This window comes from Aphelocoma coerulescens, chromosome 4 (genome assembly GCF_041296385.1).
Source record: "Aphelocoma coerulescens isolate FSJ_1873_10779 chromosome 4, UR_Acoe_1.0, whole genome shotgun sequence".
Taxonomy (NCBI): Eukaryota; Metazoa; Chordata; class Aves; order Passeriformes; family Corvidae; genus Aphelocoma; species Aphelocoma coerulescens.
The window spans coordinates 2,439,048-2,453,116 of record NC_091017.1 but is presented as its reverse complement, the minus strand read 5'-3'; the positions used below and the strand labels follow the sequence as shown (position 1 = coordinate 2,453,116).

The 14,069-nt window shown below is 44.9% G+C and overlaps 2 protein-coding genes across 8 annotated transcripts in view; one reads left to right on the top strand and one right to left on the bottom strand.

Moving 5' to 3' along the window:
* Nucleotides 1-9,523, bottom strand: part of ALPK1 (alpha kinase 1) — a 34,757-nt gene extending 25,234 nt beyond the window's left edge. Inside the window, exons 1-3 of one of the 6 annotated variants that reach the window (XM_069012467.1) lie at nt 9,283-9,523; nt 8,899-8,998; nt 616-716 (exon numbers count right to left, since the gene is read on the bottom strand). The gene's annotated coding sequence lies outside the window, so the exon portion shown is untranslated. Of the gene's footprint in view, nt 1-502; nt 717-6,831; nt 6,906-8,365; nt 8,529-8,898 lie in introns of those variants that run through there. The other 5 variants (XM_069012470.1, XM_069012466.1, XM_069012469.1 and 2 more) reach the window with 5 other exon arrangements.
* A 74-nt stretch (nt 9,524-9,597) lies between these two features.
* On the top strand, nt 9,598-14,025 carry TIFA (TRAF interacting protein with forkhead associated domain). 2 transcript variants are annotated; one of them, XM_069012464.1, is made up of 2 exons: nt 9,598-9,683; nt 11,909-14,025. In XM_069012464.1, exon 2 carries the CDS (start codon nt 11,955-11,957, stop codon nt 12,525-12,527), a length of 573 nt encoding a protein of 190 aa, XP_068868565.1. In that variant the 5' UTR covers nt 9,598-9,683; nt 11,909-11,954; the 3' UTR covers nt 12,528-14,025. The 2 variants fall into 2 exon arrangements, with proteins under 2 accessions (XP_068868565.1, XP_068868566.1); XM_069012465.1 differs by lacking the exon at nt 9,598-9,683 and adding an exon at nt 9,722-9,947.
* The last annotated feature ends 44 nt before the right edge of the window (nt 14,026-14,069 follow it).

Below are 14,069 nucleotides of genomic sequence, written 5' to 3'. Positions count from 1 at the left end.
GCCCAAAACATTTTAAAATCCATGGACCAGGCAAAGTAGGGAAGAGGAAGGAGGAAAAGGGAGGAGGATCTTTCTGAGCGCAGCCAGCATAAATGAAAGGAACACCCTCAGACTGCACTGAGCCCAAAGCAGCAGAGGTGCCCAACTCTGAAACCCTTTTGTAATCAAGTTGGCACATCCTGATCCATCTTGGTATCCTGCTTTTCTCTGCCCACTCCTACAAGCAATTTTAATAACCAAAGTGCTTAGGAGTGTTTCTTTTCTAACAGCTCATTTTCAATTCAAGTACCTGCACCACTTGCACTGCTAGCTTTTCCCTTCAGCCTCATTTGGTGTACTGCAGCCCTTCCACTCGGGGCTTCCCTGAGGTTAATGAAGCTACACTCATTTTTAGGGAAGCTCTTTAGGCTGTTAGAGTCTCTTGCTAAATAAAGACAAGGGGTGAAATCACGACACAGAGGCAGTGCTAGAGCTGTGGTAGCTGTTGGAGTTACAGTCTCACCTTCACTCCATATTATGATATTTTATCTTCCATTGCTTTCTGTATGGAGACAGAAAAATCTGCAGGAGATTGTCCTTGGAAGAGCAATGGAACATTAAGGCTGCTGTTTTTACCTGCAGCAGGTAAGAGGGAGCATGCACATCACACAGCACCCTCGGCTGCTCTCCCTCCCATGGATTTGTGCACGAGCCTTCTGGAGTCCTTCCCGCCACTCCTGTCAAAAATAATAGCTCAGCTTTATTTTTGGATTTGGCAGCTTGGGGGATTAAAAACTAAAACAGAAAAAAAAACCAAAACCAAAACCAAAAAAAAAAAAAACAACCCCAAAAAAAACCCACAAAAAAACCCCACAAAAAAACCCCAACCAAAAAAACCCCAGGCTCATGATAACTCAGCAAAGCTTTCAATAATCGAGTTACTATCATCTCCCACAGAAGGCAAATTCAGTTTCCCTGAATATTTCAGTGCACACATGCTTGTGTTTTCCTAGAGCATTTACCTTTCTTCACAAAAAGATGGTTTTATAAAATAAATAGATTTGCTAGGGGCTTTACTTAGTTAGTTAGCTAGTTTACTTCTCTGGCTTAAAGATTAGATGTTTTCTTTTGGTAAAGCTGGCTATCCCAACTGGCTGTATTAAAATAAGGAAGAATCTCAATCAAAAAGCCTCTCCTAAGGCAAGCTTTCTTGTTAATATGCACCAACATGAAAGGGTTTCTTTTCATCCTATACAACTACAGTGTGTGTAAATTGCAGGGGGCTCATTGGCATAAATCTTGGCTGTGACCTCTGAGGTAAACTGGATTTACATTACTTTCTGACAAGAATTAAATGAAGGCCTTGTGGATATATGAACAGCCTTCTAGACTGCAACAGATGGGCATGAATGTGCTCCCTAGGCAAACTATCAGTGACATCTGTGTCCTCCAAATTCTGGTGGTCTCAGCCAATTAGCAGGCAAAAGGGAAGAAAAAAAAAGCCGGCCCCTGCACAACTTCCCCAACCAGAGCCGAAGCAGAAGTGCTTCTGTTTGGAAATGGGATCAAGAACAGCCTCCAGCAGCAAGGAGGTGCTTTGCTGGCTGCTATAATGTCGAGGTAATACAACAGGAAAAGCTGAAGTAATTAGGTAGAACAGGTATTAATATTAATACAGGACAAATTCCAGCCCCAGCTAAGCCTGTGTGGGGCTGGGATAATGGGCTACCATCATGGATTTACACTGCTGTAGCCAAGGATGGAATTTTGTGGATCCTAAAAAGCAGAGGAGGGGTGGAAGTGAAGCCCGGTGCCTGACACAGCTAAGGCAGGAAAAGCCCCACTCTTGATCCATATTCAAACCCCCACCACATCCCCCTCTCCCTGCAGAAGCAGCCAAAGAGAAACTCTGCCCATACAGAATTATGGAATATCTGAAGTTGTAAGGGACACATAAGGATTCCCAAATCCATCTCCAAGCATCCCTCCTCAGGTGGATGGGGTCTGGGAAGCAACATACGTGATGGCCACTGCACCTGCCTGTTCCAAAGCTCAGTCCCTTGTGAAGAGCATTTCAGCTGCAAACATCCTGGGGGGAAAAGCCTTTCTAGTTTTGTTTGTTGGAATGAGGTTTGGGATTTCTTGGTGCAGCACAGACACAGAACAGAGCCACACAGCAACTGCTCACCACACGGAGCTGGCCAAAGGGGCATCAGGGAGTCAAAACCCATCTCCAGCCTACACCAGAGCCGTGGTTTTGGGCCAGTTATACCAGAGGAGTGACCCAGACCAACACAAAATGTGAAGCTTATTCTCTGTCTCCCAGTTTTTAATGGAGCTGCCATGGCAGGAGCAGGCAGGACCTCTGGCTAAAAGCAGGGTATAGAACAAAAGCACCTGTTGTTTTGCCCTGGTCATGACTTTTCAGAGAGGCCACTTGGGCGCTTTTCCCTCACCACTGCTATCCCAAGTACTACTAGGGAATGTTAAAAAAAAAAAAAAAAAGGGAATAATTAAGGGGCAGATCAATAAATTAAAAAGTTCTAAAAAAAAGAAAAAGGAAAAAAGGCATAATGAATTTGGTACAGCACATATTTTTAGATCAAAGATGCCTTTGAAGTGACAAACCCTTAATCCATAAACTCCTGAAGCACTTCCTTTCTCTCCCAAACTACTTGTTGTCAAATAAAATGGAAGTTAAGGAAATTATCTTTATCTGAAAATGGCCAAAAGAAGCCATCACCTAATGACAGCCTTGTCAAAATGACAATTGGGGAAATTGTTAGGAAGGGGAGGCCTGACGACTGGAGGAATAAGCTGGCTGTTTGCTCTAATCTGGTCAGGCAGGCCCCACACAATTCCAGTCAGCTTGCTGTGTGAAACAGCTAAGTCTTTGTCAACGCAGGCAGGGGCTGGAAAGACTTCTCTTTCATGAATATGTATCACCACCCTCCACGTCTACAGAAAAAAAACCCAAACCTTCCAAACAGCAAGATAAAAAAAAAAAATAAAAGCATGGAAAATAAATCCCAGAACAACAAAATCCTGAGATATGGAGCTGCACAGGAAGAAAAAACGACTAAGCAATGAGAGCGCACGTTTTGGAAGTGCAGCCAGAAGGACCCTCTTCCCAAAGGCTTTCTTTGCACTTTTATGCCCCAGCAGACTGGGATGAGGCACTTCAAGTGCACAAAGGCAGAAGGGCCCATCGGGGTATTTAATGTCCATCACTGGGTTTTATATTTGGCGTTGGTGAGCACCGAACCCCGGGCCGCAGACACACACGGCCGGGCTGGTGCGACGGAGCTCACAGGAACATCCTGTGCGAGGAGGGAAGCACCCGGAGCGGGTCTGAACACTTCCAAGGGCGGGCACAGAGGCAGCTTCGGACCAGGGCCAGAAGTTTCCTAAAAACTGAAGCTGAAAAACCTAGGGAGAATGGGTTCCTTGAGAGGCGACAACGCAACCGAGGTGACAAGCAGACAGTGACTCCCCAGAGCTCCCACTGAAATTATTTTCTGAGAGATGTCCATGGCATCTGTAAATAAACCCATTCAAAATACCCTGACTCAGGCAGTTGGAATTGCGGGTCACCTTGAAGTTTGGGAGACTTTTTTTTACAACACTAAATCTCAAGCATTCTGAAGACTGGGATAAAAGTGAAATAGGAGAGCCAAATGAAGCCTACTGGGCTGCTGGTGGAGGTGGATGTACAGGCAGAAAGTGCCTTAAAAAGGTGCAGTGGCTCAGAAATGCATGCCAGAAACACTGTGTCTCTGCAGGACTGATGCTGCAACCCCTGTAAACCCAAAACCAGCGTTTAAAGCAATGGATGGGCAGATGGGAAGAGAACACAGGATGAAACAAAGCCTATGCCTGCTGCAGAAAACCCAAATGAAGATATTTTAAGATGTGGTGGGTTTTGTCTCTGTTGGAGAACTATGACATCATTAAAGCATTCAACAAAGTCTGAAAAGTTACCTTCAAGTGCTTGTTGCTATATTTTTAACTTTGCTTGTAAAACTGCAAGCTAGGTCTTGATTTATTACAGAGAGCTCATGGTGATATTATAAACTTCAGTTTTTCTCGAAACAACAACCAGAGTATGAAAGTTTGGCTCCCAGCAGGGATATCAAGACACAATGCTCAATTTTGAGGTTCCCAATATTATGCAATGTTTGCTATAGACATTTCCATTTCATTAGCATATTCTACTTTACATGAAATCCAGCAATGAATGCTGTCCCTGATCTAAGGCTAATCCTCTTTAAAGAGCTACAGGCTATATTACATGTGGCCACAGCCACGGTTATGCCAGGGCTGAATCACTTTGAAGCCTATTGAACAGTGTTCCCTTGTGAGACCATACACGGAGCCATAAACCGATGCTCCCGCTGCTGTGAAATCCTGCTGTGTCCATCACCAGGAGTTTCTGTCAGGGACAGACTGGAGTCCCAGGCAAGGGGCTGCAAACAAGGAAGAGACACCCAGCTGCCTTCACCACCACTCAGTGCCAATTTCTGTGCCTGCAGTAATAAAAATCCTTTTTTCCTAAAAACCTCAACAGCAACTGCTCCAAGGGAGGGCTTCCAGAACAATCAAAGGTGAAGGTGAACCAGACACGTGCTTCCCTGAGTAGGAAGGAAGTTGCTTGAGTAGTTTGGGACACAGACATATCTATCTTTGAAGAAAAAAGAGAGAAATGGTCATGTATGTACCTGCAAGCCTGCACTGCTCACAGCTGGGTGTCCTTAAATGCTATAAACTGAGATAGTGGAGTTGTGATTTTATTGCCACACAATGTAAAATCTTCCACCTTCATGACACTGAACCATGCCATAAATCAAATCCCTCCTGATGGGAGAGAATTTTCTAAAAGTCCTTGCAAGGAGTTTCAAAGATAAACTGAGACTTTTCCTGGAGTTTCAATGCTGCCAGATAGTTGTTTAATAAGTCTTATCAGAGGAACAGAGCCACCAGTGTGATCCAGGTACAGCATAGAGCACAGAAAGCAGGAGAGAAGTCTAATTATCAAGATTTACACGGCCTTTTAAAGATATTTTAACCAATAGTTACTAAAAACGTACATTATTTTCACTTTCCTGCCAATTATTCAGTAACACGGGCAGGAACTGCGGAATTCTCTATCCAATCATTCCAAACTACTTTTACTGCAGAACATGGAGTAATAGAAGAAGGAGAAGAAGGTTTAGAGAACAACAGCAATCCTCCATGTTGGTATTTTTTGCTCTTATCTATTTAGTACAAAGAGAAGCCCCAAACCTCTAATTTTTTCATCCTGTGACAATCTTACATAGTAGTCTATCACCTAATTCACACCACTGTATATTCTAGTTCCTGTCTGACCGTTGGTAATTTTTTCCAAGGTTGGAGGTTAAAACAGTGTTGTTCAAGGGGGTAAGAACCCTTAAAAACAGGCAGAGAAATACTCTGGGCACTCTGGGTTCCTACACCTTCACATCTATACAAATGCAAAGGAAAAAAAAACCACCAAACAACGAAAAGATCACTATATGCTCTGATCCTACTACATATCAGCCAAATGCAGCTTATATTATCTTTAACTGCTCAAAATTTCTTTGCTCAACAAAGGGAACTGGAAAGGTTGGTTCTGCTCAGCCTGCACTGTACACATGAAATTTTCTCTGTCTGAATGGTGTCAAACCAGACAGGGAGAGTAGATTCAGCTGCCACAGTAAAACATGGGGCCTGGTGAAGCCAATGTTCAACCTCCTCGCTATCAAAATAGCCACACAAACTATTTTCTCCTTTGCAGCTCTTCATTTTCTTCATTAAGAGAGAATCCAGGCAGAAGGAGAAAGGGTCCGGAGGAAAGACAAAAAAGGTGGAGGGAGCGACAGAGGGAATAGGGAAAATAATCAGGAGGATGGTGAGAGTGAAGAACAGCAGACAGCGGGAGGGGCAGGGAGATGGAAGAGAAACTGAGAAGGAAGAGAAAGGGAGAAGCCAGAGAGGCTCTAAAGGAGGACCAAGGGCAGATCATGATGTAGAACAAAAATGAGAACTTGGAAAGTGACATAAACAAAGTCCATCTTGTAAGGGATAGTTCTCCTCAGCAATCAAGGCGAGATTCCTCATCAGTTCATTCAGATCAGATGAGACGAAAAGAGAATTTATTTTACTCTTTATTATTACTCTTTACTATTTATTTTACTCTTTCTCCTGAGTAAACAAGGAGCAAAGAAAGAGATAAACACAGGGAACTGTGCTCTCTCTTCCTCCTTTGGAAGATCTCCTTTCTGCTTATGGAGTGGAGCTGCTCTGGGCACTGGGAGCTAAAACTTCAGTGAACACACGTCCTCCCCATGCATCTCTCTTCCCTCTCACACTGACATCCAGTGGAATACACTGGGATATCTTCGGAGTACACCTGTCTTTGAGAAGGGCCTATTTCTTTTCTGTTTGAACATGAGGCACTTGGTTGCTGTACAGTAACAACAACTCATTGCAGAACCTCACTACAGGTTGTTGCATACTCCACTAGGCCTTTCCCAACTCTCGGAAGTTACTACAGCCATTGCTGCCATTAACTTACAAGTACCTCAACAGCTCTTGCACTACCAAAGTGAAATTTATGACTTAAAACGAAAAATAAAGAAAATGGAACGAAAAAACCCCCACAAACCCACAACTAATACCCACAAAACACAAAAATCCCCCCAAACAAATGTTGTCTTCCCATGTCCGGTCATACATTGCCATCTACTGGCTCCCACTCCTGTGCTCTGAGTGCAAGGGTGGTTTGGAATGAGAAAAGGGCTGTGAAGCAGCCTGGGGTTTAAGGCTTTCAGTCAAGCAGTTCTCACTCACCTCCTCCTCAGTGACTCTGTACGTCCCTGAAGGACGGTGTCGGGTCACCCCTGAGCCATCCCGGGAGAGCAAGCCCTGCGACAGGGCGGGTACATCAGCATCGTGCCCAGGCCCACGTGACAGGTGATAAGATACGAGTGAGGCATTTAATGCTGGGGAAAGCCAGCAAACAGGGCTCATGTCCCCCGGGAGACACGCCTGGAATATGGAGAGGGCTGGGGGGGACAAGTATTCACCTACTGCACCTTTCTTGGGCTTTCTCCTGAGCTCACCACATCACAGCTGTCACACGCGTGAGACGGAAATGTGAGCGCACGGCTCATGTCCCCTTGTGCCCAGAGCCAGAAAAGCACCATTTCCACAGATTTCTGCCTCAAAATCAACCCTCGATGCACTCAAACCCACTGCAATGCTTGGCACAAGAGCTGTCACCAGGTCACAGCATATGCTTTAATGTTCACCCAGTGACACTACGGACAAGCTGTGCCAGCAAGTGCGAACGCTGGTGACCAAAACACCACGGGAATTATACACACACAACATTTACAGCTGTTGTCACCCTTTACACCTGCATCCACTGGCAAATCCGAGCACCACGTCGACAGCTTTGATAACCAGGTGTAAAATCTGACCTTCGGAGGGAAGGACAGAACTATGGACATCTCAGCATGGCAGAAATCAGGCCAGACTTGCTGTTGATTCAGCAGGGTGACGACACTGTCATCATGTAAATTTAAATAGCAGAGACAAGGAGAAAGTTTCAGACTGGTCTGGACTGCTGCTGGTCTCAAATGTCCACAGAAAGGCTTTTATGCAATAACAGAGACATAACTATAAAGGACATTTTTCCCAAGTGTCCCAGAAACGTCATCACAGCATTCCCAACTCAGAACCAGTCACACGGATCGTTAAGAGACTACACTTTCTATAGCTCTTCTGACCTACCACGAACATCCCAGAAAGAGAACAAAACACACTTCCCCTCACTGACTCCTATTGCCTAAGCCAACTACGACTGACAGCAATGGAAAAGTTCCTAGTATTTTTCCATTTCCCAGATTTGCCTATGTAGGCTCTGGACTTAAAGGAATCCGTTGTCAGAAAAACAGTGCACCATCTCAACCACACCAAAACCACCTCCATCTTCCAGCTTATGCATTACAAATTAGCCCAAACAACATATTTATTTGCAGTTTTGCTTTCGACCGAAGAAATTTCAACTAAAAAGAGAAGTTATTGTGACACTGAAATGAACTTTACTACAGCACAGAACAATTTTAGCTGGAAAACCCCACAGGCACAGAATGCCTGCATTTTTTTTCTCTCATAAAGGGCAAACCTGGAGTTGTTTCCCTGAAGCTGGCAGTGCTTCAACTGGTTGGAAACTTAGGGAAGAGAGAAGCTGTAAATCCAGTTCCTGCCCTCCCCTGTACAAAGGCATGCAGAGCTATACTTAAATCATAAACCAAAACGGAATATTCAGCTAATTTGACGTTACACAATCCTAGGAAAAAAAGGAAAGGTCCTTACATACCTCAATAGATACAAGTATCAAAATAATCCTATCAGAAAAGTTGTCTCATGACCTGGGAATCGGGCTGTTTCCGGAAACAGAGGGCTAACAGGAATTATAACCATCAGGAGATGCAATAAATAGCAGGGTTGTGCAATTCAGGCTTTTCCAGTAGGCAGCAAAGTACTTTTTTTTTCTTGTGTGTGAGCACACAGGCCCAGCCCTGCCTGCTGTAGGAAAGGCCTTCATCTGTGGGAGAAAGTTGGAATAATCTGTTCTCCTTCTCTGCTTTTCAACACGACTTCTTGCAAAACACAGTTTAATCCCTTTTTTTTTTTTTCCTGAGGTCAGGGAGAATAGCCCATGGAACAGATGTATTAGACTGCATACAGATAAAAGTTATTCCACCAGAACTACAAAGGAACTTATCAACCCACGAGTCATTCACCTGTTTGTTGAAGATACACAAAGAACCCGCAAATGAAAAACAGTTTATATGAACCAACACAGTATTTCACCACCCGTGCCAAAGCAATCAAACCCTCAGTACTTACTTGCCAGTCCCCACGCTGTAGGGGCACAGGGGAGGGAGGACACGGAACATCTGGGATCTGGACTGAACAGGAACAGGTTTGCTTTGCCACTTGTTCTACGCTGAGGAGTTAATACAGATTAATATGAAAAACCAAGCCGTTGGATAAGGAAGAATCCAGGGCTGTCTCACGATTTGTAAAGGGAGAAAAAAAAAAGAGAAGTAAGAAAAAGGAAAAATTTTCAGATCAGTTTGGATCATCGCCCAGGGAAAGATTAGGTTCTTTCCCAAAGGCGGTGCAATGAAGCTGAACTGCAGTTGCTTAAAGCAAACAACCAAATATTTTAAAATAATCAATTTAAGAACATAATCAGATCAACTGCTATGTTTATAACGCGCCGCTTACTAAAGCGTTTTACTCCTCAAAGCGTTCATTTGGGGGTAAAATTGAAATTATTTTGTCCGACAGCTGAGCCCATGAACCTGCGATCAGATCCCTGACACGGTTCTCAACACACGCTCAGATGGCTCCGTAAACCCTGGACAGAGCTATGGCTATTTCTTTCGGATTATTCACTATAATAAATAATTTAACTCTTTTTTTTCCCCTTTATTTTTAAAAAAAGTTCTCCTTCCGGCCCCGCGGTGCCCTCAGCGCTTCCCCCCTCTGCGCCGGCCGCCTCAGCTCCTCCCGCTTCCCGCCTCGGCTCCTCCCGCCTCAGCGCTTCCCGCCAGCTCCGGGAAGAATTACCGGGAGTGAGGAGCTGCTGGAGCTCTGGGCAGGCGCTGGAGCCCCGCTCCCGGCAGGTGAGGAGGCGGCCGGGCCGGGCCGGGCGGACGTGAGGGGAAGGAAGGGGGAAGGATAGATCAGCCAGCCGACCGAGATCTCTCCAGTTCCCATGGAGGCGGCGGGTTCGGTCGGGGGATCCCGGGCTCGCCGTGCTATGGGGTGGGGAGGTGGCGCCGAGCCTGCTCCGGGAGCCGGGGCCGGAGCCCATATTCTTAGGGCTCCGCGTCGTTCTTCTGCTTCTGGAAGAGGAGATAATGACATTCGCCATAGGAGAGGATGAGGTGAGATCACGGTCGGTTGGACTCCAGTGAAGGTGGGGACAACAGCAGGGCAGTGGCTGCCTTAGAGCTGCAGGAGAAATCTGGATTTAACTACAGAAAGTTTATTTCTCATGGCCAATACACTCTAGTAAATAGAAACTCCTTCAGCATTTACATGGGAGAATGTTCAGTGTGTTCAACCTCGATAAACCTTTAAGGCAGGACTGGGCAGCCTTGCTGGAGATGCCTGAGGTGATCATGGATCTGTAGCGGGGTCTGTGGGAGCTGCCGAGATCCAGGTTCATCAGTGGCTGCTGCCGAAGCAATTGGTGGCTGTTCTTTCTTAATTAATAAGTGTAGCCATTTGTAAAATTCACTAATGCGAGGCAGAAAAGTGTCTCCATGGGCTGAGCTGTGAACAAAGCGAAAGTACTCAGTGGTTTTCCCCTTCGCCAAAGATGACCTCAGGTAATGTCCCCTTACTGGTGCAAAACAGGAAAGGGCATAACTAGGCACAGGCACAGTCCCTCCTGGTCACAGAGCTGCTTCCAGCACCCCAGAGCTGGGGAACCTACGAGGAGGAGGGACTGATAATGATGCTGCCACAGCTTGTCTCACAGATGGCAAAGAAATAACCTGCTATCAGGGTGTCTGTATTCCTGCTGAAAGCTCAGATGATATTTCCTAGCTTGTTTTAAAGTGAGCTCTGCTGGAAATTCTGTGTTTCACTCATCGTTTGTGCTGTTGTAGCCTGCTTCAGTAACCAAGCTGAGCTCGGTTACCTTGCTGAGCTACTGTGTCAGAACTGCTACTGCTTTTGGGTTAAAGGTGCAAAGGAAGCAGTTTTGAGGTCTTACACAGAAAATGATGCACTGATACACCACCATTCACTATGCTTGGTGTTTGTGTGCGGTGTGTAAAAAACACAAGTCAACTCCATCATCACAAACACAATCATCACTTAATTGTAGTGATGATTCACCTACTCATAAACTCTGAATGGAGCTGGTAAGCTCAAGATCTGTGTGAGACATGTTGGGAACTTACTGCAACCTGGATGGAGAAACATGACAAACACCTGCACTGTGTGATACCAGTTAAATGGCTGCTCACATGTTTCTCCGGTGAGTAACTGGGAACTCATTTGCTGTTTTCTGCTTCTAAGTGGCAAGACTTTCCTGTCTTTAGACTCAGTTTCAGTGCAAGAAGACAGTGGCAGGAAGACATTTAGGGAACCAGATGACAGCCTTTCCTGAGCTGTCTGAGCTGTCTCAGATTTTATTAGGATGCACTGCAGTCGCTCAGGCTATGGAACAGAATTTATTTCATAAGTATGTGGTCTCTGTGCTGCATGTGAGTAACTTAAAAAAACAACACAAAATCACCAAACCCTGAGAAAGATCATTGACTTTTAGCAGTTCTGCAGCAGCAGAGAGCTGGGATTTTCTAACAGACAACGGGGAAATAGCTAGAGTTGGTGACAATTCCTCTTTTAGGTCTCAGGGATAGTCCAGCTTTTGCATTCACTTTTTATGCTGTCACAGGAGTCACTTCTAAACACTTGTTCCACACAAGAGGTCAGTTCTAAGCCAAGAGCCAAAAGAGTGCTTTATACATATTTGAATTATCACTGCCTACAGACAGACTTGGTAAAAGTCCTTCGATACCTTCCAGTCACAGGACACACCGAGAGCAGAGCACACAGGCCCAGCCAGTATTGTTTACTGCTCTATTTTAAGTCCATCAAGTAAACCTTCCTGCTAAATGACATATTTCTTGCAAAAATAAACCTGCCTGTGAGATCCTCGTGAAGAGCTTGTTGGCAGCAGTGGTCAGTCGTGGCTTCTGAACTCCCACTCCTGTGCTTTCATCACGTTTATTGTCAGCCAGTTATCTAGGAATTCTACACAGCCAGTGTAGAGCAGCACAGGAAGTATTTTAATGCCACACTGAAACTGAAACCAATTTGTTTGGTTCCGCAGTGATTCCACGCCGTGATTTTACCGTGTTCTGAGGACTCTTTCCATCATGACCTCTTTTGAGGAAGCCGAAACAGAAGAAACAGTGACGTGCCTCCACCTGACCTTTTACCACCCTTGCCAGGATGAGAAGATGATGTTCCGCTGCCTGAACTTCTGTAAGCGTGAGCAGGTCAGGGCAGACGAAACGGCCAAGTTCGGCCGCGACTCCAGCGTCTGCCGCTACAACCTGATGGACACTCGCGTCTCCCGGATCCAGTTCGCCCTGCAGTTCTTCAGGAAACTCCACACCTCGGAAAATTGTTTTGAGATAAAGAACTTGAGCAAGAAAACAAAACTGACTGTCAACCAAACAGAACTGGGTTACTTAAACAAAATCGACCTTCCCTGGAAGTGCATCATCTGTTTTGGGGACTACCAGATCCTAGCAGAGATTCAAGAAGGGGAGTCCATGGATTATTTTGAGATTCATTTACACTTGGCTGAAGCACCGATTTTACAAGAAAGGTGCCTGCCATGCCTGCCATCCTTGCAGCCTGTACCTGAGAATGGCATTTCTCCTTCCTTTTTTCTTTCCCAAGGCAAAAGCCCCACAGAGATTGATGAAAATGAGTTGTGCTAGCGGAGAGAAGGAGGCTGGATCAGGTTTTGTAGCCTGCACAGCTTCCAACATAGACAGCTCTCACCTCCGTCCAGCGTTCTGGGTGCTCACTGCTGCACATCAGTCTTCTTACTTGGGTGTTTTCAGCACAGGCATTCCAGAACACTGGCCCACTGCCTTCACTGAGTGATTCCTGCCACTGCCTTCACTGAGGCCTAAGGGCTCTCTGATGCCCGGAAATGTGTGGAAGACAGGGGGTCACTCAAATCCACGGCAGCAGGTTCAATCCCAGAACCATGGCCATGTGCCTTGAAGGGGTATTTAACAGGCATTATTAATACAGAAGACGCACAGCACGGTTTTGGTCCCAGCCAAGTGGTGACACAATGGCTTGTTGCATATTATACTTCGTGCTCTGCTTTGGACACCAAATTCCAAACAGTATTTGCAAGCCTAGGTTGTTACTTCAGAGATTTTGCAACTTAGAAACACTTTGTCCTTTTATGTTTTTATGAACTTCAAAGCAAGGTTTGGTTGTTGTTTTTTTTTTACTTATTTAATTAACATATATAAATATTTTGCAAGTTAACTACTTTTGCTTGTGATGTAGACAAATGGAGCATCAATGATCATGGTCTATAAAAATCCACATAAGTTTTGTAATAAAAGCATTTGCTTGCCTAGTAAGGATTTGCTCTATTATACAGCTGCAATCCAAAAGAATTGTTGGAGAATAAAATTATTTCCAGGATCATCCAGATAAGAGATTGTCACTGGCACTATTCTGGCCTTTCCAAAAGTGCCATTGCTCCAAGATAAGAATTTACTTAAATACTTTCAGAAAGTTTTCTACCTCTACTGAAAGCTCTCTAATAATTTCCTTATCTTTTAAGTATTTCTCAGGTTGTTTTGGTGAAGTTTTTCTTTGTCAGGGGCTCAGCTTTTCATTGGCATTTGGCTTTTCTGTTTCGTCAAGCATTTTAGTTTGCTTGAAAGACACACTGGAAAGAATCAGACCATACACAGGAGTTGCCCACTTCATCATCCCTAAACATTAGGATGCATTTCAGCATTAATCATTCCAAGAAAACCATAATTATAACTACGGGGAGGAACAGCTGAGATTGAGGCAACCAACCACAAGCGAGAAAGCCATGGGAGAGGCAGTGAAACTCAAACACAGGCTTATTGTAGGATTTGCCTATTCATCTCATCCTTGACAAAATTACTTTGTTGCCATGTTTTCCACTCTTGGAAGTAGGCTGTGGTTTCCAAACAGCAATCATTTCTACACCTGTATTTACCTGAGGTAAGAGTCAACCACCGAAAATACACATTAAAAAATGAATCATCTCCTGCCACTACATTGATCTGACCAGCAGAAGTTAATTTACACAAGGAAAGTTATTTTAGCTTTGAAGGGTGAGGGTACAGCTGCTCATTTCCAGCAGGAGAAGGGCTCCATGCTCCAAATTCCTCAGGTGTTCTGTTATTGGAGCTTGTTTGGAGCTTCCCTTCCAAAGCAGCAGGTCTCCAGAAGGGACACTGCAGCATTCAGCTCGG

Coding starts and splice junctions, on each gene's coding strand:
- TIFA (XM_069012464.1), top strand. CDS start 11,955: ATGACCTCTTTTGAGGAAGCCGAAACAGAAGAAACAGTGACGTGCCTC.